Below are 27,638 nucleotides of genomic sequence, written 5' to 3'. Positions count from 1 at the left end.
TCAACAATCTTTTTCACGCATTATTGAGGGACTTTGCAAAGTTGTTTTTAGGACAGCTTTACATGTTGCTGTATTTTTATACTGTGCATGTAAAATTGCTGTTGTTGCTCTTGAGGTATTACCAATTTTACAACTGTATATTCTTAACACCTAGAAATACTTATTTTTAGAAAATCATGTCTGCCTTTAACATTTTCTGTTTTTATTTCAAATTTCCAGAATCCACAGTATTTTGCTTTTTTTTCATAAAAGTGCGTGGTGGGTTAGTTTTCTCTTTAACTAAGTTCCCAATGCCCTATGGAAAGGATGACATACAAATTTGAACAGACCAGCAACATGGGCTGCATGTTCTTTTCCAATTCTCTGTTGCTGTTATCTGCGGAATGCATGAATCCGGATTAAACCAAAAATATACTGTAATAGTGAAAATACAGAAATTTATTTGTGCTTTGCTTGATTGGTGTTGCAGACATGGACGTTATGAAACCTCTAATAGAAGTTGCTCATAGTTCTGAAGGTGTATCAGATGAAGAGCAAGAACCTGAATTAACAGATTTACATCTACGACAACCTGTTGATGAAGAGGGCATCTCGTAAGTGCTTGTTATCTTAATAATTTAGTTAGATGTTTTCTGTTTTATTGTAACATTTTTAAAAACTTTTTTTTCCTGTTCTCCTTTCCTGAAAGCATTGATTTGATTGTAGTTTATCATTCCCCACTACTGCACCAAATTAACTGTTATTGTCAAAGGAATGATGCATCAGCAGAAAGTATAACTGAATAGCATCACAACTGAATGCCCAATCTTGTGCCCAGCTAGTTTTCACACTTGTATTTTTGAACAGAAGTTGCAGGATAGCAATCAGGAACAAAATACAAAGTTTGATATTTCATTTTCCTCCCTGTGCCAATGCAGGGTTAAAAGGCCAGTTGTGTGCCTCTGTTGCCTTCATTTAGTTCAGGTAACTGGGCCTAAAAAATTAAGTCCTAAGTGCAATTCCTGGTTTGTTGTTAGTAGTTTTAACATAATTATGGAAAAGGACAGACAGGAGTTTAGAGTTCTCAATTGGGGCAAGGCCAATTTTACTAAACTGAGGGGTGATTTAGCGAAAGTGGACTGGAAACAGCTACTTGAAGGTAAATCAGTGTCAGAACAGTGGGAGGAATTCAAAGGGGACGTTCAAGGGGTTCAGGCTAAACATGTTCCCGCAAAGAAAAAGGGTGAGGCGGCCAAATCTAGAGCCTCATGGATGTCAAGGAGCTTACAGGGTAAGATAATGCAGAAAAGGAAAGTTTATGTCTGACACCGAGAACTCAATACTACAGAAAGCTGAGAGGAGTGTAGAAAGTGGAGGGGTGAAATCCAAAAAGGAAATTAGGAAAGTAAAGAGAGAATATTGGCAAGCAAAATCAAGCTGAACCCAAAGATGTTTTATCAATACGTTAAGAGTAAGAGCATAACTCAGGCGAGAGTAGGACCCATAAAAGACCAAAAAGGTAACCTATGTATAGCAGCGGAAATATTAGTATGGTTCTTAATGAATACTTTGCGTCTGTCTTCACAAAAGAGTGAGAGGGGGACGATGCAGATATTGTAGTTAATGAGGAAGAGTGTGAAGTATTGGATGTGAGGAACAGAGGGAGAGAGGAAGTATTAATGGAATTAGCATCCTTGAAAGTTGATAAATTACCAGGGCCAGATGAAATCTATCCTGGGCTGTTAAAAGAAGCAAGAGGCAATAGCAGAGGGTCTAACCATCATTTTCCAGTCCTCATTGGATACAGGTGTGGTGCCGGAGGATGGGAGAATTGTTAACGTTATACCTCTGTTTAAAAAGGGAGCGAAGGATTGACTGAATGGATCCAGGCCAGTCAGTCTAAACTCCGTAGTGGGAAAATTATTGGAATCTATTCTGAGAGACAGGATAAACTGTCACTTAGAAAGGCACAGGTTAATCAAGGATAGTCAGCATGGATTTGTTAAGGGAAGATCCTGTTTGACCAACTTGATCGAATTTTTTTGAAGAAGTAACAAGGAAGATAGACGAGGGTAGTGGAGTTGATATAGTCTACATGGATTTTAGTAAGGCTTTTGACATGGCAGACTGATTAAAAAAAATAAAATCCCATGGGATCCAGGGAAATGCAGCAAGGTGGATACAAAATTGGCTCAGTGACAGGAAACAAAGGGTAATTGTTGGCGGCTATTTTAGCAACTGGCGGGCTGTTTCCAGTGGCGTTCCACAGGGCTCAGTACTGGGTCCCCTGCTTTTTGTAGTTTATGTTAATAATTTGGACGTAAATTTAGTGGGCATGATTAAGAAGTTTGCGGATGACACAAAGATAGCGAGGAGGATAGCTGTAGGCTGCAGGGAGATATTGATGGTTTGGCCAGATGGGCAGAAAAATGGCAAATGGAATTCAACCCGGAGAAGTGTGAGGTGATGCATTTGGGGAGGTCAAATAAGGCAAAGGAATACACGACTAATTGGAAAATACTGAGAAGTGTAGAGGAAGTAAGGGACCTTGGAGTGAATGTCCACAGATGCCTGAAGGTAGTAGGACAGGTCGATAAGGTGGTTAAGAAGGCGTATCGAATCCTTTCCTTTATTAGCCGAGGTATAGAATACAAGAGCTGGAACTGTATAATTCATTGGTTATGCCACAACTTGAGTACTGTGTGCAGTTCTGGTCACCTCATTACAGAAAGGATGTAATTGCACTAGGGAGGATACAGAGGAGATTTATGAAGTTGCCAAGACTGGAAAAATGCAGCTATGAAGTAAGATTGGATAGGCTGGGGTTGTTCTCCTTGGAACAGCAAAGGCTGAGGGGCGATCTGATTGAAATGTACAAAGTTTTGAGGGGCCTAGATAGAGTGGATGTGAAGGGTCTATTCACCTTAGCAGAGAGTTCAGTGACTAGGCGGCATAGATTTAAAGTGATTGGTAGAAAAATTAGAGGGGGGGAATGAGGAAAAACCTTTTCAACCAGAGGGTGGTGATGGTCTGGAACTCACTCCCTGAAAGGGTAATTGAGGCAGAGACCCTCAACTCATTCAAAAGGAGTCTGGATATGCACCTCAAGTCCCGTAAGCTGCAGGGCTAATGTTGGAAGGTGGGATTAGAATAGGTGGATCGTTTTTCAGCCAGCACAGACACAATGGGCCAAGTGGCCTCTTTCTGTGCCTTAAACTTTCTATGATTCTATGAATGAGTGATTTGGGTAGCTTAATATTGCTTTGTCGCTTTTTACAGACTGGGCCTATTTAGATACTTGCAATTTATTTTTGAATTGCAATTTTTCGAATTTTCTTTTTAGAAGCAAACATTCAGCTGAAACCAAGGCTAGTTGTGTAGGACAGGTTCAAGTCTATGAGAGAAAGTGAGGTAAGAAGCAATGGTTAGGTGATACTAAGCTTGAGTTTTAAAAGGCTGTAAATTGTAGGAGGAAGAGAAGCCTAAGGTGGCCCAGATGTTCATCTTTTGGAATAATGGAAAAGAATAAGTCTTCATTTCAATACAAAGAGAGCGTTAGGGATTGAGATGATAATTTTTTTCTCTTGTACCCTGTCTGAGCAGGAATGACAGGGTAAATAAAACCTGAAAAATATTGATTTGTATTCAAGCTTCAAGAGGTTGTGAGAGCTGTAGTGAATGAGCATTTGAAAAACCAAACATTGGTTGAGACAATCTGCATAGATTCAGAACTAGATGTTTAATCTACTGAGTTTTTGAAGTAATTGTTGGTGTGGTGGACAAAGGAAATGCGGTTGGTGTTTTCTACTTGGATTTTCAGAAATCATTTGACAAGGTTTTACATCACCAATTATGACAGGTAAAAAATAGTCTTAGAATCAGAAGTTGGGTATGTCACCGGATAGAAAATTGGCTTTAAAAACAGGAAACAGGGAAACCCTATACAGAAACTTTTGAGAATGTGATTAAGGTTACAAGTAAAGTACTGCCAAAGATTGCACTTGGAATCCTTATATTTTGTATCCAGGAATGATTTGTGCAGGATGTAGCAGACATGATTTTCGGATTTCCAGATGATGTCTAAATAAGAAGGAGAAATAATGAGGGAGAATGGAAGCAGATTCAGAAGGTTTTGGATTTATTGACTAACTGAGCTAGTAGATGGCTGATACAAACCATTTTGGATGTGTAAAGAAGATAAAAGATGGTGTATCCGTTAAATGGAATGTTGCTAAAGTATGTTGATTTTCGAAAAAAAAAATTAAAAGACAGATACAGATCATGAAGGTCATGAGGCCCATCTTGACTCATTCATGCAGAAAGAACCTATCACGGTTTGTGGGACTACACTTTGGATTTCTTCTGCCCATTTGCCATAAAGGTTGGGGTGTGGAGGCAGGTGATTGGTTAATGGAGAAGTTACTTTTAATTGGGTTTTAAAACATTATATTTGTGCAAGTTTTTTTAACAAAACAAAGTGCAGTGAGTTGTTGGGTATTTCAAAATGTTGGCTTTGTTTCTCCATAGACTGTATATAATAAGCAGTGATCATTTCATAAGATTTAGGTTAGATCTGTCCAAGGTAAGTTGGAATCAGATTAGCAGGCAAAACTGTGATGGGCTACCTTTAAAGAGGAGGTAGTTCGGGTGCTGTTTCAAAATTTGCAGATGAGACAAAGCTTGGAAGTATTGTTAACTTTGAGAATTATTGTGATAGACTTCAGGAGGCATAACAGGTTGCTGGAATGGGGGACACATGGAAGATGAAATTTAATGCAGATGAGTGCCAAGTGGTACATTTTGATAGGAAGACTGAAGAGAGGCAATATAAAATAAAAGGCACAATTCTAAAGGTGGGGCGGGGGGTGGGTGGGTGCAGGAACAAAGAGACTTGGGGTATATGTGCACAAATCCTTGAAAATGGCAGGGCAGGTTGAGAAGGTGGTTAAAAAGGCATATGGCTTTATAAATAGAGGCATAGAGTACAAAAGCAAGGAAGTTATGATGAACCTTTATAAAACGCTGGTTCAGCCTCAACTGAGGTATCTTCCAATTCTGGCACTACTCATTAGGAAGGAAGTCTTTTACAGAGGGTGCAGAATGGTTCATGAGAATGGTTCCAGGGATGAGAGACTTCAGTTACATGGATAGATTGGAGAAGCTGGGATTGTATTCCTTCGAGAAGAGAAGGTTGAGAGGAGATTTGACACAAGTGTTCCAGATCATGGGTCTAGACAGAGTAGATAGAGAGAAACTGTGCTCATTGGCGGAAGGGTCAAGAACCAGAGGACACCGATATAAGATGATTGGAAAAATAATCAACATCAACATGAAAAACTTTTTAACGCAGTGAGTGGTTAGGGTCTGGAATGCCCTACCTGAGAATATGGTGGAGGCAGATATAATCGGAGCTTTCAAAATGGAATTGGTTAAACACCTGGAGAGAAATTGCAGCGCTACAAGGAGTGGGTGGTGGTTGGGGAAGACTGGGACTAAGTGAGTTGCTCTTGCATTCAGGTGGCACAGACATGATGGGCTGAATGGCCCTCTTCTGTGCTGTAATCATTCTATGATTTTATGATTTAATGCCCATTGTGTAAGGACGTCTTTGTTTCCTTTCTGGCTGTGAACAGAAGGAAATGCAATAAAAGAAATTGGAGGGAGCCACAGGCAGTTCATTTCCAGCAAAGGTTTGGTCTTCAAATGGAAGCTGCGAGGGCAATCTTTGGCCAGTCTCTGAAATAGCATGCAGGAGAGTAATTGGGAGTTCTTTAAGTCAATTAAGATGATCCAGTGATGTGGGATATTGTAGTGTAAGTTCATTTTGTATTAGATGGGAAGACAAATCCTAAAAATTTTAACTAACAGCATTGTGGGAGGACCTTCACTATATGGACTGCAGCAGTTCAGGAATAACTATTGCCTTCTCAAGGGCAACAAGGGATGGTCAATAATTGTCAGACTTGCTGGTGGTAACCGGAAGAATGATGCAAAAAAAGACAAGTTTGTAGATCGAATTTGATCAGAACTGGATAATGTTTGTTTACCTATGGTGAAATAATATAGCTTAATATCTATCTGACAGAATCACATCAAATGATCTTATACATTTATGAAGCACTCATGTGACTGACACAAATATCCAATTCAGACCACTATTGTTAAACAATATTGTACTTTTCTGGCACACCCCTAAATGTAATGTGCTTAGACTGTTAAGGGGAGTGACTGACACTGCTGTACCTGAGAGAAGTCCTTAAACTTGGAATGGGGACTTTGCTATATGGTAACTGACTGATGCATTTGCTGACATAAGTGCTTCTGCTTCAATAATAAAGGTAATTCATAGCCAGTGAAGGGCTTTGGGATGTCTCGAGGTTGTGCAATGTGCTGTATACATAATAGTCATTATTTTTTCTTTAAACCTGGTATTGTATTGACCTGCTCAATTTCTTTTTTCCAAAATGCCCTAATGACAGCTTTTTGCGAAGGACGTCCTTTTAATACTAAACTGGTACATCTCTTGCCAGGACCTCATTTAATGAAATCAATGAAGTCTACATTTAATTAAAAATATCATCTAAGCTTTGAATGAGACATCTGATACATTAAATAAGATAATCTGAATTTGACAGTTTTATGCACTTTATATTCTTGCAGGTTTACCCAAACATTGATTCATTTGTTGAAAGGAAACATTGGAACTGGGCTGCTAGGTTTGCCACTTGCAATCAAAAATGCTGGGCTTATGGTAAGAGCTAATGTGCATTATCCAAAAGGGGCAATGTCTTTTTGAAATTTTTTTGGCTTGGAGAGATCTAGAAGAATTATTTGTCATTTTCATTGCAGATAGCAAGATGAAGCATATTGATTTGGTTTACATTTATCATCGTGTACTTTCAGGCAGATGAATAACATTTACAAACGCTTTCATGCTTACAGAATTGTCTTCTCATTAGTTATGTATATTTTGTGTATGTGTGTCTTTTTTAAAAAGTGGTGAATCCAGTCTAAAATGGTTTAGAAGAACATAACTGAAAAAGGTTGATGGAACTTGCTTAAATCACAGCTCCAGAAAGCTTTGATCAAGAACTAGTATAGTGGAAGCTCATTTGAAGGAGGAGAGTTTTAAATGGTAATTCAGTGTTCAGCATCATAGACAGTAATGTTTGCAGTTGACCATCAGTGATGTCAGTAGGGATGGGCATTGCATCATTTAAAATTAAATGCTGCAGGCATAAAGCAACTTCAGAAAGCTGAGCTTTCTCTCGTGTTGACTTTTAGAATCAGGCAATTTTCAATATTCTTAAGAGAAAGCAAATCTAATAACTAGTTGATTCTTTAATGATTATAGACATAATGCAGTAATCAACATAGGAGCAGGAGTAGGCCATTTAGCCCCTTAAGACTTTTCCATCATTCAGTGAGATCATACCTGATCCGCAACTGAACTTCATACACCTGCCTTTGCCTCCTATCCCTTAACACCTTGGTTAACAAAAATCTATCCATCTCAGATTTAAAATGAACAATTGACCTGGCATTAATTGCCATTTGCAGAAGAGAGTTCCAAGCATCAGCCACCCTTTTGCATGAAGAATTGCTTCCTAATTTCACTCTGGTCTGGCTCTTATTTTTAATCTTTGCTTACTAGTCCAAGACCAGTGAAAATAGTTTCTCTCTATCCTATCCCTATAACATCTTGAAAACTTCGATCAAATTGTCCCTTAACCTTCTAAATTTTAGGCAATACAACCCTAGTTAGTGTAATCTCTCCTTACAATCTATTGTTTGGAGTTTTTACCATTATTCCAGTAAGCCTACATTGCACTCCCTCCAAGGCCAGTATATCCCTACTAAGGTGTGGTGCCCAGAACTGTTCACCATACTCCAGGTGTGATCTGTCCTGGGTTTTCAATAGTTGAAAACCTGACTTCTACCCTCTTGTATTTCAATCCTCTAGGTATAAAGGCAGCATTCCATTAGTCTTTTTGATTTTCTTTACCTGTTCATGATCTTTTAATGATCTATGTACCTGGACCTCCACTGTTTCCAGCTTTTCACCATCTAGAAAGTACCCTTTTAGGCCCAAAGTGGACAACCTCACATTTATTTACATGGAAGTCCATTTGCCACAGTTTTGCCCAATCACTTAATCTGTCCATATGTTTTAATGTTATGCTTCTATCCATACTGCTTACAATACAGCCTAACTTTGTATCCTCAACAAATCTGGATATGTGGCTTTCTATCCCATCATCTTAAGTCATAAATAAATATTGTGCATAGTTGAAGTCTCACCACAGATCCTTGCAGGACAGTACTAGTCGTAGCCTGCCTATTACAGTACCTGCCCCTTATCCTTACTTTGTGTTTTCTGCTGCTCAGCCAATTTTCTAACCAGGTCAATAATTTGCCTTGAATTCCATGAACTTCAGCTTTAGCTAACAATCTCTTATGAGGGACTTTATCAGATGCCTTCTGGAAATCCATTTCCATATCCGTAGACATTTCCCTACCCACTACTTTAGTCACCTCTTCAAAAATTTAATCAAGTTTGTCAGGCATGACCTACCCCGTACAAATCCATGCTGGTTCTCTGATCAGCTGAAATCAAACATCTTGTACTTTCTTTCAAGCTATAAACACTTTATTGGAGCTTGATTGCAAGTTTGCACTGTATTGAAACTGAACATTAACTGAATGCTGTTTTATGTGATTTACAGAACAGATGAACTTGTAAATGTATTAACTGGTGAATTTACTAACTACTGTTACTTACATTGTGTGCATATCTCTTCCAGCTGGGACCAATCAGTCTTGTGCTTATGGGGATTGTGGCAATTCATTGTATGCACATCGTAGTACGCTGTAGCCATCATTTCTGTCAAAGGTAAAAATCCAATTTCCTTTAGAAAATGTTCTTGTGTTCAGATTTTCCTTTGTACAGTTGAGTAGCTGTGTTTCATTTTTTTTTTTGTCCCTGTAATTTTCACTCCTGCTTTCCGGAAGATATTGACTCATGCCAGTGTTTAACTCATGTTGCGTGCCCTCTCGTAACTCACCCAAGTGTTGATAGCTTATTGCATCTTTCTGTACAGTGTGCTGGTGGTCTAGCCTACAGTGCGAGGAATAATAACAGCCAGTCCTGTCATTGCCTGCAGTCCAGTCAGGAGCACTTTTCAGCAGTAGTCGTTGGTCATCGATTGCGACCATGAATCCAAGTTGTTTGTTCTTTCCCCTTCCCTAAACCTTGGAATTCAGGCCAATTGTACCTTTTGTGGCCGTCCCAGCTCAGTTCAGCAAAGTTTGGGAATTGAACTTGAGACATTCATGGTCTGTGTGGCTCAGTTCTAAATGGAATTATCAGGAGAGATCCAGCAGTTTAGATTTCATAAAAAGAGGTAACAGAAGTACTCTGTATTAAGCAGAGTGTATTGAACAGTCAATTATAATTAACTTATGGTAACAATAATGTCTGTGGTTTAGTACTCTATTTTGATTTCATTATTACCACATAACAACAGAAGCTTATAAATATCTCAATATAAAAAGTGATTTGTTTGGAAATGGCTTCAAACAATGTAGCATAAAAGGCAAAAACAATACTGGTATTGTGATAACAAAGGCAAATCATCAAATGCTGAGGTCAAAACAGAAAATGCTGGTAATATTCAGTGGGTCAGGGCAACATCAGCAGAGAGAAACAGAATTAATACTTGAGGTTAATTACCCTTTTGCCAAAATTGCTGAGGACCTGAAATAAAAACATCAGGTAAAAATATTCAGGTCCAACAACATCTGAATAGGGACAGGCTAGTTTTTTTTTAATAAAGTGAATGTTCAATCTTCTCTGCTGCTGTTGTAGCATTTTCTGTTTTTTAATTCATAAATTATTGGAATGGCTGTTGCATGTAAATGTTAGAGCTTATGAGGATTTCAGAGGATGTCCCCAATTGTAATAGAGTTTTCATATGTTTGTGATAAATTTACTGTCTTGTAATCTCTCCTTATCTGTTACTTTCATAATCTGTATCCTTTTAAATATCTAGTGAAATTAATGAAAACATTTAAATTTTTTTCCATTTTGCCAACAGAAAATGTCATATCAAATTAATGAATTCCCAGTATCATTATCTCTTGCCATAATGAGCAATAGAAATTCAATACAAAAAAGGAATATCTGTTTTCCCTTTTTTTTTCTCCCCCACCTGCTTTTGAATAGAGTATAGCTGACTGATAATCACATGGTGGTCAATGAGGAATAAAATGCACGGGCATGTCTTCCATGAAGCAGCCTAGATTTTGCAGTTTCCATTCTTGGTGCTGGTGTCAAAGGTGAATGTAAAATTTCAGGAAAATTTATCTCCAAGCAGCTAGTTGGACACAGGAAAAGGCAAAGACTTGGGACCAAATTTTAAAAATTTTAGAATCAGGAGTAATATTTTTGAAATTATCTATTTGTTGGGGTGGGAATTATACTTTGAGATTAAGTTCGATTGACTTCAGATCAGTTGACTATAGTCAAAGTTGATTAATCTTTTTTTTTCTGTGATAAAGCAAATGATGAAATATGCTTTTGAGTCCAATATTGTTATGCAATCAAAATCTGAAGGGCTGTGGCTCAGTGCTGGAAATAAAATTTTTACATGTAAGGTGCATCTCTACATTTTGAAAATTTGTTGCTTTTTTTTCTCGATGCACAGATTTCAAAAGCAAGGTCTGAGTTATGGTGATACAGTCACATTTGCTATGGAACAAGGACCATTCTTAGGTCTTCGAAACAAAGCTCCATGGGGAAGGTAAAACTGATTGCAATATAATAGAGGATAACCACACAAAGTTTAAAAAAAAAATAGCTTGAGCACATTTAGATTGCTGTTGCTAAAAGGCTAGATTTTGTTTTGTCTATATAGATGTTTTGAGTGTATCCATCACACTTTAGGTGTAACAATTGTTACTCATGCTAACATCTGTATTGTGTTTTTTAAATATATAAATATACTATAGAAAGACCAACATTTCCTACTGGTTTCATTTGATTAGTTAAGCTAATTGAATTCTAGAAGGCACAGCAATTGGATCTTGTGGCTTAAAGGAACACACAACCTTGCATACAGCATTTCTTTACCTAAAAACTTGTTGACAATTGTGAACTGTCTCACAGTCTTGAGAGGGGTGGGGGTGATGAAGAAAGGAAAAATGTACAGTAGGCCAGAGGAAATAATTTGAAAACTGTATGATTTCTTTGGATTGGGTATTTAAAAATTAGTCAACGGCTGATTTTTTAAAATGTGATTAATCGCCACATGAAAGTTTAATGTAAGATGGGGAATGAGAAATTGTTGTAACTGGGATGCAGGATAAATCTAAGATATTAAATTGAATTAATTCCAATATTGGATATTCGTAAACTTTCTTGAATCAAAAACAAATAGTTTCCAGCTTCTAGCTTTTCCAGGTAGTATTTTTCTGAGGCAGCCTCATTTTTATTTATCCATGTGTTCTGCAATCAAAGATAATCCAAATCTTGGCAGTTTTCTTTCCTGAAGGATATTAGTGAGCCATAAAGTTTTTCTTGGCATTTTTCTGGTGTTGGAGCGATCAGATTTGTTGAGTTCAGTTTCACACTTGCAGTGGCAGGATTTGAACTGATGGACTCCAGGTTACATTAAGATACTGTACCCTGGATTGGTATACATTGACCCCAAGCACACTCAGGAGGTGAGGGGAAAACATTGAAAAGGATATGCAAGTTTTTTGCTCGATCAAATTGATTTTTTTAATTGACTTTGTGAGAAGGGCAATTTAGCAAAGACCTGAATCATTATCTGCCCTATATTCATAAATGAGTTCTACTGAATCATGATTTGCTATTTTATATCAAATTATTTGTTTCTTTTTTGCAGTAATTATAACAAAATAATTTTCTAAAGTGGTATTTTTTGCACCAGCTTTAAATCCAGTACACGAGCTTTGAAAATAATTTGTTGCCATCAACAATTCACTGGATAGTGAAAATGTAATTAAATTTTTTTGATCATTGATATTTTTGATTTTATATACTAATGTTAAATCAAGAAACTGCTCAATGATATTTGTATTTAAAATATTAAATTACCCACATTTTTCAAAATGGTGACTTTTAATGGAACATAAAATTCATACTCCATATAATGTAACATTGATCTTGTTCAAAAATGTATCCAATGCCCAATTTAGACCATGGGATTGCTTCCAATGAAGATGACCCTATAATGCGAAGGTCTTTGAGTTAGTGCCTTTTGAAGTTTTCAGATGCTCCTTGTGCTTATCAGAGACATAAATCTCAAATAGAGATCCATGGCCCCTGCTATTTCTATGGTTTTCTGTGTTAAGTGTTGAGATTTAATGGCACCAGGGTTTCACTCTTTCAGCCAAGTGCTGACACTTGCAAGTCGACTTTATAAGCCTCCTTTTTGCCAAGAGCTTACACGAAAAAACTGGACACAATAGCCTGATGTACAACACATTGTTTTTTGCAGCAAATAAACTTATTTTTAATATAATATATAAAATAAAAACCAGGAACGCTGGAAATACTCAGCAGGTCTGGCAGCATCTGTGGAGAGAGAAGCAGAGTTAACGTTTCAGCTCAGCGACCCTTCTTCAGAACTGGCAGATATAAGAAATGTAAAGGATTTTAAGCAATTAAAGCAGGGGTTGGGCAAGAGATAACAAAAGAGAAGGTGTTGATAGGACAAGGTCACAGAATAGCTAACCAGAAGGTCATGGAGCAAAGGCAAACAATGTGTTAATGGTGTGCTGAAATACAAAGCATTAGTACTGATAGGGCGTTAATGGACTGAAAACTGAACAGCCACAAGCACAAACATGAAAAAAACAGTGGGTAGGCACAGTGGAAACAAACTGAACAAACTTTAAAAAAAAACGCAAACAAAAAAGGACTAAAAATAAAAGTAAAATGGGGGGCCCGTCATGCTCTGAAATTATTGAACTCAATGTTTAGTCGGCAGGCTGTAGCCTGCCTAATCAGTAAATGAGATGATGTTCTTCGAGCTTGCGTTAATGTTCACTGGAACGCTGCAGCAGTCCCAGGACAGATGTGAGCAGGGGGAAGTGTTGAAATGGCCAGCAACCGGAAGCTTGGGGTCATGCTTTCGGACTGAGCGGAGGTGTTCCGCAAAGCGATCACCCAGTCTGTGTTTGGTCTCCCCAGTGCAGAGGGGACCACATTGTGAGCAGCGAATACAGTATATTACGTTGAAAGAAGTACAAGTAAATCGCTGCTTCTCCTTAAAGGAGTGTTTGGGGCCTTGGATAGTGAGGAGAGAGGAGGTAAATGGGCAGGTATTACACCTCCTGCAGTTGCTGGGGCAGGTGCCGTGGGAAGGGGACGAGGTGGTGGGGGTATTGGAGGAGTGGACCAGGGTGTTACGGAGGGAACGATCCCTTCGGAATGCTGACAGGGGAAGTGAGGGGAAGATGCGTTTGGTATTGGCATCACGCTGGATGTGGCGGAAATGGCGGAGGATGATCCTTTGGATCTGGAGGCTGATGGGGTGGTAAGTGAGGACAAGGGGAACCCTGTAGCAGTTCTGCGAGGGAGGTTAAGGGGTGAGGGTAGAGGTGCGGGAAATGGGCCGGACACGGTTGAGGGCCCTATCAACCACAGTGGGGAACAATCCTCGGTTGAGGAAAAAGGAAGACATATCAGAAGTGCTGTCGTGGAAGGTTGCATCATCAGAGCAGATGCATCGGAGACGGAGAAACTGGGAGAATGGAACGGAGTCCTTACAGGAGTCAGGGTATGAAGAAGTGCAGTCGAGGTAGCTGTGGGAGTCAGTGGGCTTATAATGAATATTAGTGGACAGCCTATCCCCAGAGATGGAGATAGCAAAGTCGAGGAAGGGAAGAGAAGTGTCGGAGATGGACCATGTAAAGGTGAGAGAAGGGTGGAAATTGGAAGCAAAGTTGAGAAAGTTTTCCAGTTCCGGGCAGGACCGGAAATGGTACCAATATAGTCATCATTGTACCAGAAAAATAGTTGGGGGAGGGGGCCTGAGTAGGACTGGAACAAGGAATGTTCAATATACCCCACAAAAAGACAGGCATAACTAGAGCCCATGCGGGTACCCATAGCAACACCTTTTACTTGAAGGAAGTGAGTGGATTTGAAGGAGAATTTGTTCAATGTGAGAACAAGTTCAGTTGGGCGGAGGAGGGTGGTGGTGGATGGGGACTGGTTGGGCCTCTGTTCAAGGAAGAACCCTCAAACCGTCCTGGTGGGGAATGGAGGTGTAGAGAAATTGGACGTCCATAGTGAAGAGGCGGTTGGGGCCAGGAAACTGGAAATTGTCAAAATGACGTAGGGCGTCAGAAGAGTTACGGATGTAGGTGGGAAGAGACTGGACCAGGGGAGAAAAGATTAAGTCCAGATAGGAAGAAATAAGTTCAGTGGGGCAGGAACAGGCTGAAACAACGGGTCTGCCGGGACAGTCCTGTTTGTGGATTTTGGGAAGGAGGTAGAAGCGGGCTGTCCGGGGTTGCGAGATTATGAGGTTGGAAGCTGTAGAGGGAAGATCTCCAGAGGAGATGAGGTCAGTGACAGCCCTGTGGATAGTCGCTTGATGTTCGGTGGTGGGGTCATGGTCCAGGGGGGAAGTAGGTAGAAGTGTCTGAGAGTTGGTGCTGAGCCTCTACAAGGTCGAGGTCGGTATGCCATACAACAACAGCACCACCCTTGTCTGCAGGTTTGATGACAATGTCGGGGTTAGACCTGAGGGTGTGGAGTGTGGCACGTTCCGAGGGGGGCAGAGAAATTGAGATGACCAATGTCCTGCCGACAGTTTTCAATGAAAAGATCAAGAGCGGGTAAGAGACCAGAGGGGAGGGGTCAAGGTAAAGGGAGAATGCTGGAGGCGGGTGAATGGGTCTGCTGATCGGGGGAGGGGGGGGGGGGGGGGGTGGTGGAGGACTCCTGGTCAAAGAAGTGAAGTTATTTTTAAACCTTTCTGCCGACCACTGTGCACCTATTTAATCCTTGGAGAGACATTACTGACTCATGCTGCACTTCCCATTTTACTTGTTAGCTCCTTGCCCATGTGAAATGGACACATTCGGTTTTTATCACCTGGCTTGTATAAATTAACTTCTTAAAGCTGTGTTGGAGTTTTCACTGTTAGACTAAAAAATGAAACTTGGCAACTTTCACTTAATTGTTTCACCTGCATTTTCTTTTTTGCATTTGTTCTTGTTGCTATATATGTAGCAACATTTTTTTGCAGTGCAAGACTTTTACACTCCTGTTCCTGCCACAGTCTTGCAGCAAATGGTTATCAGGGTGGAAATTTCTTTGTGAGTTTCATTGGTGTTTGCACAATTTAGATGAGAAAGATCAATTCATGTGGGGATAAGGACAGCCTTGGGTACACGCCAATCCTTATCCCAGGACCCACATTTGTGCACTCAGACACGTTGGAGAATTCTGGTCTTTGGTGCTTCCACTTTACAAAACTATCAGTTATGCAGTCTCTTCAAGGTTGCCTGCAGACAGTTTTAGTCATGGAGACAAATCTTTCCATGGCTGTGAAGATCATTACTGCATTCGACATTTACTCTCATGGATTGTTCCAAACTGTCACTGACCCTTTTATCAAATTGGTTGGTTGGTTGGCTGTCTACAGATACATCAAGCAATGGACAGCCTAGAGGCAGCATACTTTCTTTTGTGGAAAGGAGTTATCAGCATAGAACATTTGATGAGTGGCAGCATTCCCAAGAGTGCAGGACATCTTAGATGGCACCCATGTAGGCGCTTGGCTATCGGATTATCAAGGCTCCTTAGACAGCATCTTCCAAACCCGCAGCCTCTACCAACTAGAAGGACAAGGGCAGAAAATGCACAGGAACACCACCACCTACAAGTTCCCCTCCAAGTCACACACCCATCCTGACTTGGAACTATATCGCCATTCCTTCATTGTCGCTGGGTCAAAATGCTGGAGCTCCCTTCCTAACAGCACTGTGGGCGTACCTACACCGCATGGACTGCAACGGTTTAAGAAAGCAGCTCACCACCTTCTCAAGGGCAATTAGGGCTGGGCGATAAATGCTGGCCTAGCCAGTGACGCCCACATCCCATGAATGAATAAAAAAAAAAGGATCTTTGCTCCTCTGCTCCCACCAGTTGCTTATTTTCAAGCTTTGCTACCTCGTCATTCCCACTGTCTGCTCTTGTCGATCGATATGTTGGTGAGATAGATATAGGGTGCTCTGTGGTGCTGTTTTGCTCTGGGCAATGAGCTGTAGTGCTGATGTGCTACTGTACAAAGATGGAAAAAGAACAGATGTTAGAAAGTCCGCTCACACACTCACCTTGAAATAAAATTTACATTTCATGATGAAGGTAATGTCTGTGTGGTTTTGTGTGTCCTTGAGCAGGGATGAATGAAAGGGGGGGCAAGATGTAATTATAGGATTGTACTGATCCTAAGTTCAGGAGACATCTTCTGCTTCATTGTTTCTTACTCCCTCTGCTCTTATTTCCAGGATGCCCCTGTCAAAGGCCTCTGATTGTTCAGCCTTTCTGCAATTGGCATCTTTTGAATTCCATGCCATCTTGTACAGGCAGAGAATTTGAAGGAGTACATTTGCAGTCGCAGACGTGTGCCTAACCTGTTTGCTATCTGTGTTAGTAAGTGACTGTACAGCTAGGTTGTGTTAGAATGATTTGATGGGTAATGCGCTTGGAAAAGTGGGTGTGTCAGGGTTATTCTCTTGAATATGCATGCTGCTGTGATTTTTGGGTATGTGATACAACGTCAGAGCAGAAAGATTGAGCGTAATAAAAATGGACAAGGTTGATGGGTTGCAGTTTGTGGTGTGGACTCTTGACCCATCTACGTAGTATTTTCCAGATTCCCTAATGTGTACCATCTTCTCCTGCATCTATTTTCATGTCCTGAAACATTTACCTATCTTTTCAGATGCTGATGGATCTGCTGTATATTTCCTGTGCTTTGGTTTATTTTTGAACTCTGACAGCCATTAAGTATGAAGAATTTTATGTCAGTATCCAAACATTTTGGTGTAGTACAAATATATCCAAGATTCTTAAAGACTGTGTCACCTATCCAAAAGAAAACATTGCAAAACATTTTTAGTCAGCAACACCAATGAAGGAGTGGTAATGGAATGCCAGTATATAAAAGAAAATACAGAAGGTTGACCACTTACCTACCAACTGGAATTCCTTTACAGATCACCTAAGAATCCATCAGGTGTCAGCCTTTACTCACTGACTCGCAGATTTTCTCCTCCTGAGACAAAATGGTGTGAATACGGCTCTAATCCTGGTACCTGAGCACATAATCTAGTCTGACATTTCAGTGCAGTAATAAGAGCTGCACTGTTGGAACTGCCATCGTTTGGATGAGCCACTTATCAGAAGCCTGTCTGCCCTCTTAGGTGGATGCAAAACACCCCATGGCACTATTTGCAGAAAAGCAGGGAAGATCTTGACCGATGTTTATCCCTTAATGAACATTGCTGAAAATAGATTATCCCATTGCCGTTTGTGGGATCGTGCTATTTGCAAATTGTCTGCCAATTTGCCCTACATTAAACAGCAATTATACATCTGAAACTGCTTCATTGACTGTGAAGCACTTTACAACGTCCTTAGATTGTGAAAAGTACTATGTGAATGCTATTTCCTTTGTCCTTTCTCATGTTATGTAGGTGGAATAAAGAACCTACTTTCAATATTTATTAGGTTGACATGCATTTACCTTTCTTCTTAGGGCGACTGTTGAGTTCTTCCTCGTCATTACACAACTGGGATTTTGCTCGGTTTATTTTGTTTTCCTTGCTGCTAACATGAAACAGGTGAGCCATCAGTGGGCAGTTAAAATTATTATAGACTTTAACAACTGAAGAAAGTATGGTTGATTTACTCCTTGTGAAAGCTCGAAGACTCATTACTCCTCTCGTCCATCTTGCAACTTTTCTGTGACAAAATTTAATATCTTTTTATTGCTCAATATCAAACTGATTTATGTGTTGCATTTAAAACATTAAGCATTAGAAGTAACACTGGATTTGCTATTGATGTTTTAAGTAGACTATTTAGAAGGAGCATGTTATGATAAAAGGAGACAATAAATTAACATCAACTTGTAGCAAAATGAGCTGCCTTTATATTTATATAATGGGGATCATTCAAACCAGTTTATTACCTTATTTCAGCAATAAATGCCTGAATTGTTTTTGGTGTGGCAAATCTGTATTGGGAAAAAAAACTGTTTTCCTCCCTATTCTGAGTAAACCTCTGAATATTTTGATTACTTTCTTTGCAAACGCCAGGTGTGGAGCTGTGCATGTAACACATCTATGAGGATGCTTGCACATGTAGTATGTGTTGTGCTGATGTCCCATATGTGATGTGTGTACATCTCTCGACTTTTTAAAAATCAGGTTAAGAAACAGGCTCAGTAGTTTGCCTTAAAAGGGATTAGGACTACCTTTAGATATTACTGTGAGGACTCTATTCTTTATACTTTAGAAAATGTCAGTCTTGACCTAGTTAGGTATGGAACAAGGATAGCAGAGCACTGACACAATTACTACGCTAATAGTCCATAAACACTGTTACACACCAAGGTATTGTTTACGAAAAGCAAAATTGCAACTGTTCAGTTATGCATTATCTTTAACAATATTTCTGTCACATTATATTGGCAGTTAATTGTGTGAAGCCTCAATTTTTTTTTAACTTAATACTATCTCGAGCTTAATTGAGAATCTGTTATGAACTCAGTGGTGTCTGAACTGTAATTGTCAGTTATCTTGTAGTCTAACTGTACCTTAAGTCTCTGGCTGGTTTTCTTTAGTTTCAGCAATACTCAATAAAAACTTTTTTTTTGTCGTAATTTTATGGGTTTTTCAGAGTCCAATTTTTTTTTCCTTTCTTGTACATACATTGCTTGAAAAAAAAACCTCCCCAAATCCTGGAGAAGAGTACAACAGTTACAGAAATGAATTAAGTGCAATTGCTCTTAAACATTTTAATTAATTTAATCCAAAGGTATTGTCATTTCTGTAATATCATCTTGGTCTGCATGCATTTCCTGTCTGAAATAAGCCTTCTTGCTGTATCATACTTTTGCGGCAACTTTTTCCATTCTATATTCCAATGTACATGTTTATAATGGGAATGGCCTATGTAAGCTTACATTTTGTATTCATCCCCAACAGTAGTGACATTTTTCAGTTTTGTGTCTGCTCCTCAGCATTTACTGTAGAGGAACTCTAACAGTCTAACCTACTGTACTTTTCTGTTTCCCAAATTGTTGTAAGTTTTACCATTTAACAAGAATATGAAATTGAAGTACAAAAGATACTGAAAATGTATAACATTTAAATTGAGGGCTGAACTACATCTGCGTTCACTGGTTCAATTATCCCTTGCCACCTTAACTCCATTTTATTTTAATTCTGCTCTTGGTCTGGACTCCTTACGCAATGTTGTAGGAAATTGAGTAGAATTTTAAAAAATTGTACTGCTTGTGGGAAAATAAATCACTTGCAGAAAGATGTACAGAGTATTTCTGGAGAAGTTATGAAATGCATTTTGAATGCCAGAAATGGCTTCTCACGCCAGAGGATTGAAAGATGAAAAGTTGTTTAGATTTCATAAACAGCTTGCCGTTTCTGTTTGCAATTGTAGTACTGATATATGTCCTATATTTATTACCGATAATGCCTCACACTTATCAGGTCAGCTTGAGATTTTCTAGTCTTTCTACTCCAGTCCATCTCCGATCTAAAGGTATCTCTGCTAAGAGATTTTCCATGGTTAAATTGCATTAATTGAGACAGTAACTTGGAGATATGGCATAGAATGGAATATTTTGTAATTTTAAAGATTTTTTTCTGCAGTCACCTAGTCTTGTGCTTTCACTGATGACTTCAAATAATAAGAATGTTTTCCCCTTTATTGAATTAGAGAGTTCCATTTCTAAATGAACACTGCCTTCATATTGTTGTTGTGTCCCAGATTGTCTTTGAATTTTTGTGTTCATTGTCATGACTTGCTGAGTGTCATGATGCCCCTCCAATACAGGCAGTTCTGTGATTATCAATAAATTGATTATCCTTCCAGTTTCTTGATGGCTTCACTGTTATCCTGTTGCCTAACCTTAAACGGTCAATTTCTTAAATGACTGAAAAAGATTGGATTATCAATGTTCCTCTTTATAGAAGGAATAAATTCTTAATAGCTTGAATTTAAATTTTTATCGGCTTTTATGTGCAGGCAGAAGCAAAAGACAAATTTAGGACTGCTACAGGAATTTCTTCATATGATCAATGTATTTAACACAGTTCCAGCTAGAACAGTAGAGGTGAGAACCCTGGAAGCAGTTAAGAGAGACTTAGATGCTATGATGTAAAATTTAGAATCTTTCTGGATGGTTGGATGAACTTAGATGGGTCGGATGGTCTATTCATCTGTAGCTATTGTTATGACCAGGTGAGAAAGGGGTCTAGGGTTCCCTCTTAGCCTTCACCTGGTCTTACCGTAATAGGGTTTTATTTTTAAACACCGTGTTTTTAGCTCCCCCTTGGTGAATCCTTGTTCACTGCTTTCCAATTATAAGGTAAAGAAACCACACAAACAGGCTTTCTTAGGTTTAAAGGAGAAAGGTTGAAATTTAATTAAACTTTAATTCGGTCAACGCCTATGGATACACAACGTGCCCACGCAAGCATGCATATGTGATACGCACATGCAGAAAGAGACAGAAAAGAGCAGAAGAAAAATAAAGTGGAAATGTATGAGGCAATATCTAAAGAGGGTTTTTGTTACGGTTCTTCGAGCTCACTGTTGAGTCCTTGATTGTAGGTAGGTCTTACTTTTCGTTGGGGCCCAGTATTCTTCTTAAACCTTGTTCGCTGTAGGAGAATTTTCTCTCTTGGGATTCATGTGTCTTCAGTGGATTTGGAGTTCTGTGAGAAAGCGATGGGAGCAGACAGACAGGAGAGGTCTTCTTCAGTCCAGGAGCATTCTGCAGTCTCTCAGTTCAAAACTGTTTGTACAATTCAGAAAAAACCGGTTGCCAAGCAGGCTAGTCACGTGACCAGCAGGTCTAACCACATCTGTGTGGATTTGACCATCCCAGCAGTCATCCTGAAATTTGAGCTCCCTCACCTTCAATGTGTGGTGCTCAAAGTCCATTGTGGGTTAAATTGGATAAGGGAAGTAACCCCTTTCTCTCCACAAGCACTGTCTGTTAATATGCAAATGTATTTCCAGCCAAGGGCCTGGTGATTTTTTTCAAACAAGTCCTTCCTTCACTTCAACAGTTTTCAAATCAGTGTTCATATGAATAAATTAATATGCCTTGGCATATTTCTTGGCAGGTGGGTTGGGGGGCGGGGTGGTGGGAATCTGCATGACACTGTTGTTACCTACTGATCTTGAGAGTAATGAGATTAAAAAGTGAATAATGAAAATTGGTTTTGGATTCTGAATGATTTTAATTCTTAATCAATTGTTGGATTCAGAAATTCCAAGCTTCTAGATAAACTAGGGGGGACAGTTGATTCTGAGGAGTGAGCTTGGGGAATATAAAGTTAATTGGACAAAATATGTAAGTGGCAGAATAATAGAAAATTAATACTGACATCTTTGTAGTGTTGCATGTATTGGAAGAAAAAAAAGGGTAGGCAGCAGACATATTCCATCGTTCATAATGAAATGGGTAAGGATGAGATTAAGAGAGCTATAGTGCCTGAGAAGACTTGATGCTGAACATGTCTAAGAACTGTAATCAACAAAGCAAATAGAATGTTGATCTATACAGCCAAAACAGTACATTCCAAGTCAGACTATCCCATGCTGAAACTGTTTAGTGCTCTCGTCAGATCCAGTGGTGCATGCCCTGTTGCACATTAACGTTCTGTGAATTTACAGATTTAAGATGCAAACATGTGCTGCTGTCCCACACTGCTGCTGCTTGCATCATTTGGACAACTCAATAAATTCAATTCAATAAATCTTGAGGCTTGAGCGTTGTCCTGATAGATGAATCTTGAGTTCATTTCATAAATAGCATTTTAAAAAATGATGCTCAAAGTCTCTATCTGACTGAATTTAATGGGCAAAATTAGTGGAGCAAATACAGATGGCCACACTGTAGACTGTATGTTGCCAGCAGGGAATTTATCGGTAAAGGGAAGTGAAGCACAGTCAGCCAGGGACAAAGTAACTGTTATGGCCAGGGAGGTGATGACGTGGCTGGGTTCGACTGTTCACCTCCCAACTGACCACAGGCAGCGTTATTGTTTAAATTAGTGTTTCACCCCTTGTTTGCCAAATGAACAGACAGTGACAGGTTTTCTCATAGGTTTAAAACAGAAGATTAAATAATCATTGAACAATATTCTTCATCCGAAATGTTCGCAACAAAAAAACAAAAAGGGGGCGATCACTTTGCTGGGAGTGTACTACAAGCCTCCAAACAGTCATGGAAGAGATAGAGGAGCAGATATGTAGACAAATCTCAGAGAGGTGTAAAAATAATAGGGTAATAGTAGTATGGGATTTCAACTTCCCAATATTAACTGGGATAGTCTTAGTGCAAAAGGCTTAAAGGGGGTGGTATTCTTAAAGTGCATCCAGGAGACCTTTTTGAGCCAGCACGTAGAATATCCTACAAGAGAAGGGGCAGTACTGGACCTAATCTTAGGGAATGAGGCTGGACAAGTGGTAGAAGTGACAGTGGGGGAGCATTTCGTGGATAGTGACCATAACTCTAAAATTTAAGGTAGTTATGGAAAAGGACAAAGATGGACCGGAAATAAAGGTACTGAATTGGGGGAAGGCCGATTTCAGTATGATAAAACAGAATCTCTCCAAAGTGGACTGGGAGCAGCTATTTGTAGGAAAGTCTACATTAGACTAGTGGGAGTCATTCAAAAAGGAAATAGTGAGAGTTCAGGGTCAACATGTTCCTGTAAAGGTGAAGGGTAGGACCAACAAGTTTAGGGAATTCTGGATGTCGAGGGATATAGAGGATTGGATAAGGAAAAAAAGATTTACGGCAGATTCAGAGGGCTGAAAATAGTGGAAGCCCTAGAGGAGTCTAGAAAGTGTAGGGGGGTACTTAAGTAATTATGAGAGCGAAGAGGGGACATGAAAAAACACTGGCGGGCAAGATAAAGGAAAGTCCTAAGGCGTTTTATAAGTATATAAAGGGCGAGAGGAAACCAGGGAAAGAGTAGGGCCCATTAGGGACCAAAGTGGCAATCTGTGTGTGGAACCAGAGGACGTAGGGAGGTTTTAAATGATTACTTTGCATCTGTGTTCACCGTGGAGAAGGGCGATTTAGGTATAGAGATCAGGGAGGGAATTGTGATATACTTGGAACAAATTAGCATTGAAAGGGAGGAAGTGTTAGTGGTTTTAGTGGGCTTAAAAGTGGATCAATCCCCAGGCCCACTTGAGATGTATCCCAAGCTGTTATTTGAGGCAAGGGAGGAGACAGCAGGAGCTCTGACACAAATTTTCAAATCCTCTCTGGCCATAGGAGAGCTGCCAGAGGACTAGAAGACAGCGAATGTGGTACCAGGGATAAACCAGGTAATTACAGGCCAATCAGTCTAACATCAGTGGTAGGGAAACTATGGAAAAAATTCTGAGGGACAGGATTAATCTCCACTTGGAGAGGCAGGGATTATTCAAGGATAGTCAGCATGGCTTTGTTGGCGAAGATCATGTCTAACAAATTAGACTGAATTTTTCGAGGAAGTGACTAGGTGTGTAGATGAGGGTAAAGCAGTTGATGTAGTCTACAGGGATCCAGGGCAAATTGGATCCAAAATTGACTTAGTGGCAGAATGCAGAGGGTGATGGTTGAGGGTTGTTTTTGCGATTGGAAGCCTGTGACCAGTGGAGTACTGCAGGGATTGGTGCTGGGACCCTTGCTGTTTATAGTGTATATTAATGATTTAGACATGAATATGGGAGGTATGATCAGTAAGTTTGCAGATGACACAAAAATTGGTGGTGTTGTATATAGTGAGGAGGAAAGCCTTAGATTACTGGACGATATAGATGGGCTGGTAAGATGGGCAGAGCAGTGGCAAATGGAATTTAATCCTGAAGTGTGAGGTGAAGCATTTTGGGAGGACAAACAAGGCAAGGGAATATACAATGGATCGTAGGACCTGAGGAAGTACAGACGATCAGAGGGACCTTTATTTACTTGTCCATAGATCACTAAAGGCAGCAGCACAGGTAGATAAGGTGGTTAGAAAGGCATATGGGATACTTGCCTTTATTTACCGAGGCATAGAATATAAGAGCAGAGAGGTTATCATGGAGCTGTACAAAACGCCAGTTAGGCCACAGCTGGAGTACTGTGTGCAGTTCTGATCGCCACACTATAAGAAGGATGTGATTGCACTAGAGAGGGTGCATAGGAGATTCACCAGGATGTTGCCTGGGCTGGAGCATTTCAGCAGTGAAGAGAGACTGGATAGGCTAGGGTTGTTTTCCTTGGAGCAGAGAAGGCTGAGAGGGCCTGATTGAGGTATACAAAATTGTGAGGAGCATTGATAGAGTAGATCGGAAGAAACCTTTTCCCTTAGCGGACATGCCAATAACCGTAGGCATAGATTTAAAGTAAGGGCAGGAGGTTTGGAGGGGATTTGAGGAAATATTTTTTCACCCAGAGGGTGGTTGGAATCTGGAAAACACTGCCTGAAGGGGTGGTAGAGGCAGGAACATTTAACAAGTATTTAGATGAGCACTTGAAACGCTATAACATACAAGGCTATGGGCCAAATGCTGGAAATGGGATTAGAATAGATAGGTGCTTGATGGTCGGCACAGACATGATGGGCCGAATGGCCTGTTTCTGTGCTATACAACTCTTTTAACTATATGACTCTTAACACCACCCATTGACTCCCAGAAGCACACTCGAGACGATAGATAGAAGGAAAAGGGGAAGAGGTGTGAAGAGTTTAAGGCGTAAAGTCTGTTTCAGGCGAACATGTGGGATCCTCTCAGAAGATGAATTTTGAAGTCTCTATTCCACCCTCTCTGTCCCGCCCTCTCTGTCTCTCTCTCCCCCTCCCTCCCTCTCCCTCCCACCCTCCATCCCCCTCCCTCCCTTCCTCTCTCTCTCCCTCCCTCCCCCCCTCCCTCCCTCTCTCTCGCTCTCTCTCCCCCTCCCTCCTTCCCTCTCTCTTGCTCTCTCTCGCTCTCCCTCCCTCCCTCTCTCGCTCTCCCTCCCTCCCTCCCCCCTCCCCCTCTCTCTCGCTCTCCCTCCCTCCCTCCCCCCTCCCCCTCTCTCTCCCTCCCCCCCTCCCTTCCCTCCCCCCCCACTTCCCTCCCTTCCCTCCCCTCCTCCCCCTCCCTCTGCCTCCCTCCCTTTCCCTCTTTCTCTCTCTCTCTCTCTCTCTCTCTCTCTCTCTCTCTCTCTCTCCCCCCCTCCCTCCCTCCATTGCCCCCTCACTCGCCCTCTCTCCTCCCTCCCTCTCACTCACTCTCACTCACTCTCTCTCTCTCTCTCTCTCTCTCTCTCTCTCCCCACCCTTCCCCCTCCCTTCCCCCTCCCTCCTCCCTTCCCCTCCCCCTCCCTTCCTTGCTCCCTCTGTCTGTCTGTGTGTCTCTCTCTCTCTCTCTCCCCCTCTCTCTCTCCCTCTCCCTGCCCCCTCCCCCCCCCCTTTCTCTCGCTCTCTCTAGCTCTCGCGCGCTCGCTCTCTCTAGCTCTCGCGCGCTCGCTCTCTCTAGCTCTCGCGCGCTCGCTCTCTCTAGCTCTCGCGCGCTCGCTCTCTCTAGCTCTCGCTCGCTCGCTCTCTCTAGCTCTCGCTCGCTCGCTCTCTCTAGCTCACGCGCGCTCGCTCTCTCTAGCTCTCGCGCGCTCGCTCTCTCTAGCTCTCGCGCGCTCGCTCTCTCTAGCTCTCGCGCGCTCGCTCTCTCTAGCTCTCGCGCGCTCGCTCTCTCTAGCTCTCGCGCGCTCGCTCTCTCTAGCTCTCGCGCGCTCGCTCTCTCTAGCTCTCGCGCGCTCGCTCTCTCTAGCTCTCGCGCGCTCGCTCTCTCTAGCTCTCGCGCGCTCGCTCTCTCTAGCTCTCGCGCGCTCGCTCTCTCTAGCTCTCGCGCGCTCGCTCTCTCTAGCTCTCGCGCGCTCGCTCTCTCTAGCTCTCGCGCGCTCGCTCTCTCTAGCTCTCGCGCGCTCGCTCTCTCTAGCTCTCGCGCGCTCGCTCTCTCTAGCTCTCGCGCGCTCGCTCTCTCTAGCTCTCGCGCGCTCGCTCTCTCTAGCTCTCGCGCGCTCGCTCTCTCTAGCTCTCGCGCGCTCGCTCTCTCTAGCTCTCGCGCGCTCGCTCTCTCTAGCTCTCGCGCGCTCGCTCTCTCTAGCTCTCGCGCGCTCGCTCTCTCTAGCTCTCGCGCGCTCGCTCTCTCTAGCTCTCGCGCGCTCGCTCTCTCTAGCTCTCGCGCGCTCGCTCTCTCTAGCTCTCGCGCGCTCGCTCTCTCTAGCTCTCGCGCGCTCGCTCTCTCTAGCTCTCGCGCGCTCGCTCTCTCTAGCTCTCGCGCGCTCGCTCTCTCTAGCTCTCGCGCGCTCGCTCTCTCTAGCTCTCGCGCGCTCGCTCTCTCTAGCTCTCGCGCGCTCGCTCTCTCTAGCTCTCGCGCGCTCGCTCTCTCTAGCTCTCGCGCGCTCGCTCTCTCTAGCTCTCGCGCGCTCGCTCTCTCTAGCTCTCGCGCGCTCGCTCTCTCTAGCTCTCGCGCGCTCGCTCTCTCTAGCTCTCGCGCGCTCGCTCTCTCTAGCTCTCGCGCGCTCGCTCTCTCTAGCTCTCGCGCGCTCGCTCTCTCTAGCTCTCGCGCGCTCGCTCTCTCTAGCTCTCGCGCTCTCTAGCTCTCTCTAGCTCTCGCGCGCTCGCTCTCTCTAGCTCTCGCGCTCTCTAGCTCTCGCGCTCTCTAGCTCTCGCGCGCTCGCTCTCTCTAGCTCTCGCGCTCTCTAGCTCTCGCGCTCTCTAGCTCTCGCGCTCTCTAGCTCTCGCGCTCTCGCTCTCTCTAGCTCTCTAGCTCTCTAGCTCTCTAGCTCTCTAGCTCTCTAGCTCTCTAGCTCTCTAGCTCTCTAGCTCTCTAGCTCTCTCTAGCTCTCTCTAGCTCTCTCTAGCTCTCTCTAGCTCTCTCTAGCTCTCTCTAGCTCTCTCTAGCTCTCTCTAGCTCTCTCTAGCTCTCTCTAGCTCTCTCTCTCTAGCTCTCTCTAGCTCGCTCTCTCTAGCTCGCTCTCTCTAGCTCGCTCTCTCTAGCTCGCTCTCTCTAGCTCGCTCTCTCTAGCTCTCTCTCTCTAGCTCTCTCTCTCTAGCTCTCTCTAGCTCTCTCTCTCTAGCTCTCTCTCTCTAGCTCTCTCTCTCTAGCTCTCTCTCTCTAGCTCTCTCTCTCTAGCTCTCTCTAGCTCTCTCTCTCTAGCTCTCTCTCTCTAGCTCTCTCTCTCTAGCTCTCTCTCTCTAGCTCTCTCTAGCTCTCTCTCTCTAGCTCTCTCTAGCTCGCTCTCTCTAGCTCTCGCGCGCTCGCTCTCTCTCGCGCTCCGTCCCCCCTCGTCCTCTCCTCTCGCCGCGCTTCCCTCCCCTTTCCCACCCAGAGT

At 42.0% G+C, this 27,638-nt stretch overlaps 1 protein-coding gene across 4 annotated transcripts in view; it reads left to right on the top strand.

Annotated features, from left to right (window-relative positions):
* Positions 1-27,638, top strand: part of LOC137371420 (neutral amino acid uniporter 4-like) — a 452,533-nt gene that overhangs the window by 18,370 nt on the left and 406,525 nt on the right. For all 4 annotated transcript variants that reach the window (XM_068033991.1, XM_068033990.1, XM_068033993.1 and 1 more), the window contains exons 3-7: positions 470-593; positions 6,640-6,730; positions 8,784-8,872; positions 10,686-10,781; positions 17,784-17,868. In XM_068033991.1, the coding sequence (XP_067890092.1) occupies positions 470-593; positions 6,640-6,730; positions 8,784-8,872; positions 10,686-10,781; positions 17,784-17,868 (485 nt within the window). The remainder of the gene's footprint in view (positions 1-469; positions 594-6,639; positions 6,731-8,783; positions 8,873-10,685; positions 10,782-17,783; positions 17,869-27,638) is intronic.

This window comes from Heterodontus francisci, chromosome 6, assembly GCF_036365525.1.
Source record: "Heterodontus francisci isolate sHetFra1 chromosome 6, sHetFra1.hap1, whole genome shotgun sequence".
Classification (NCBI taxonomy): Eukaryota; Metazoa; Chordata; class Chondrichthyes; order Heterodontiformes; family Heterodontidae; genus Heterodontus; species Heterodontus francisci.
The sequence above is the reverse complement of the archived record's forward strand: the minus strand, read 5'-3'. Positions and strand labels throughout refer to the sequence as shown.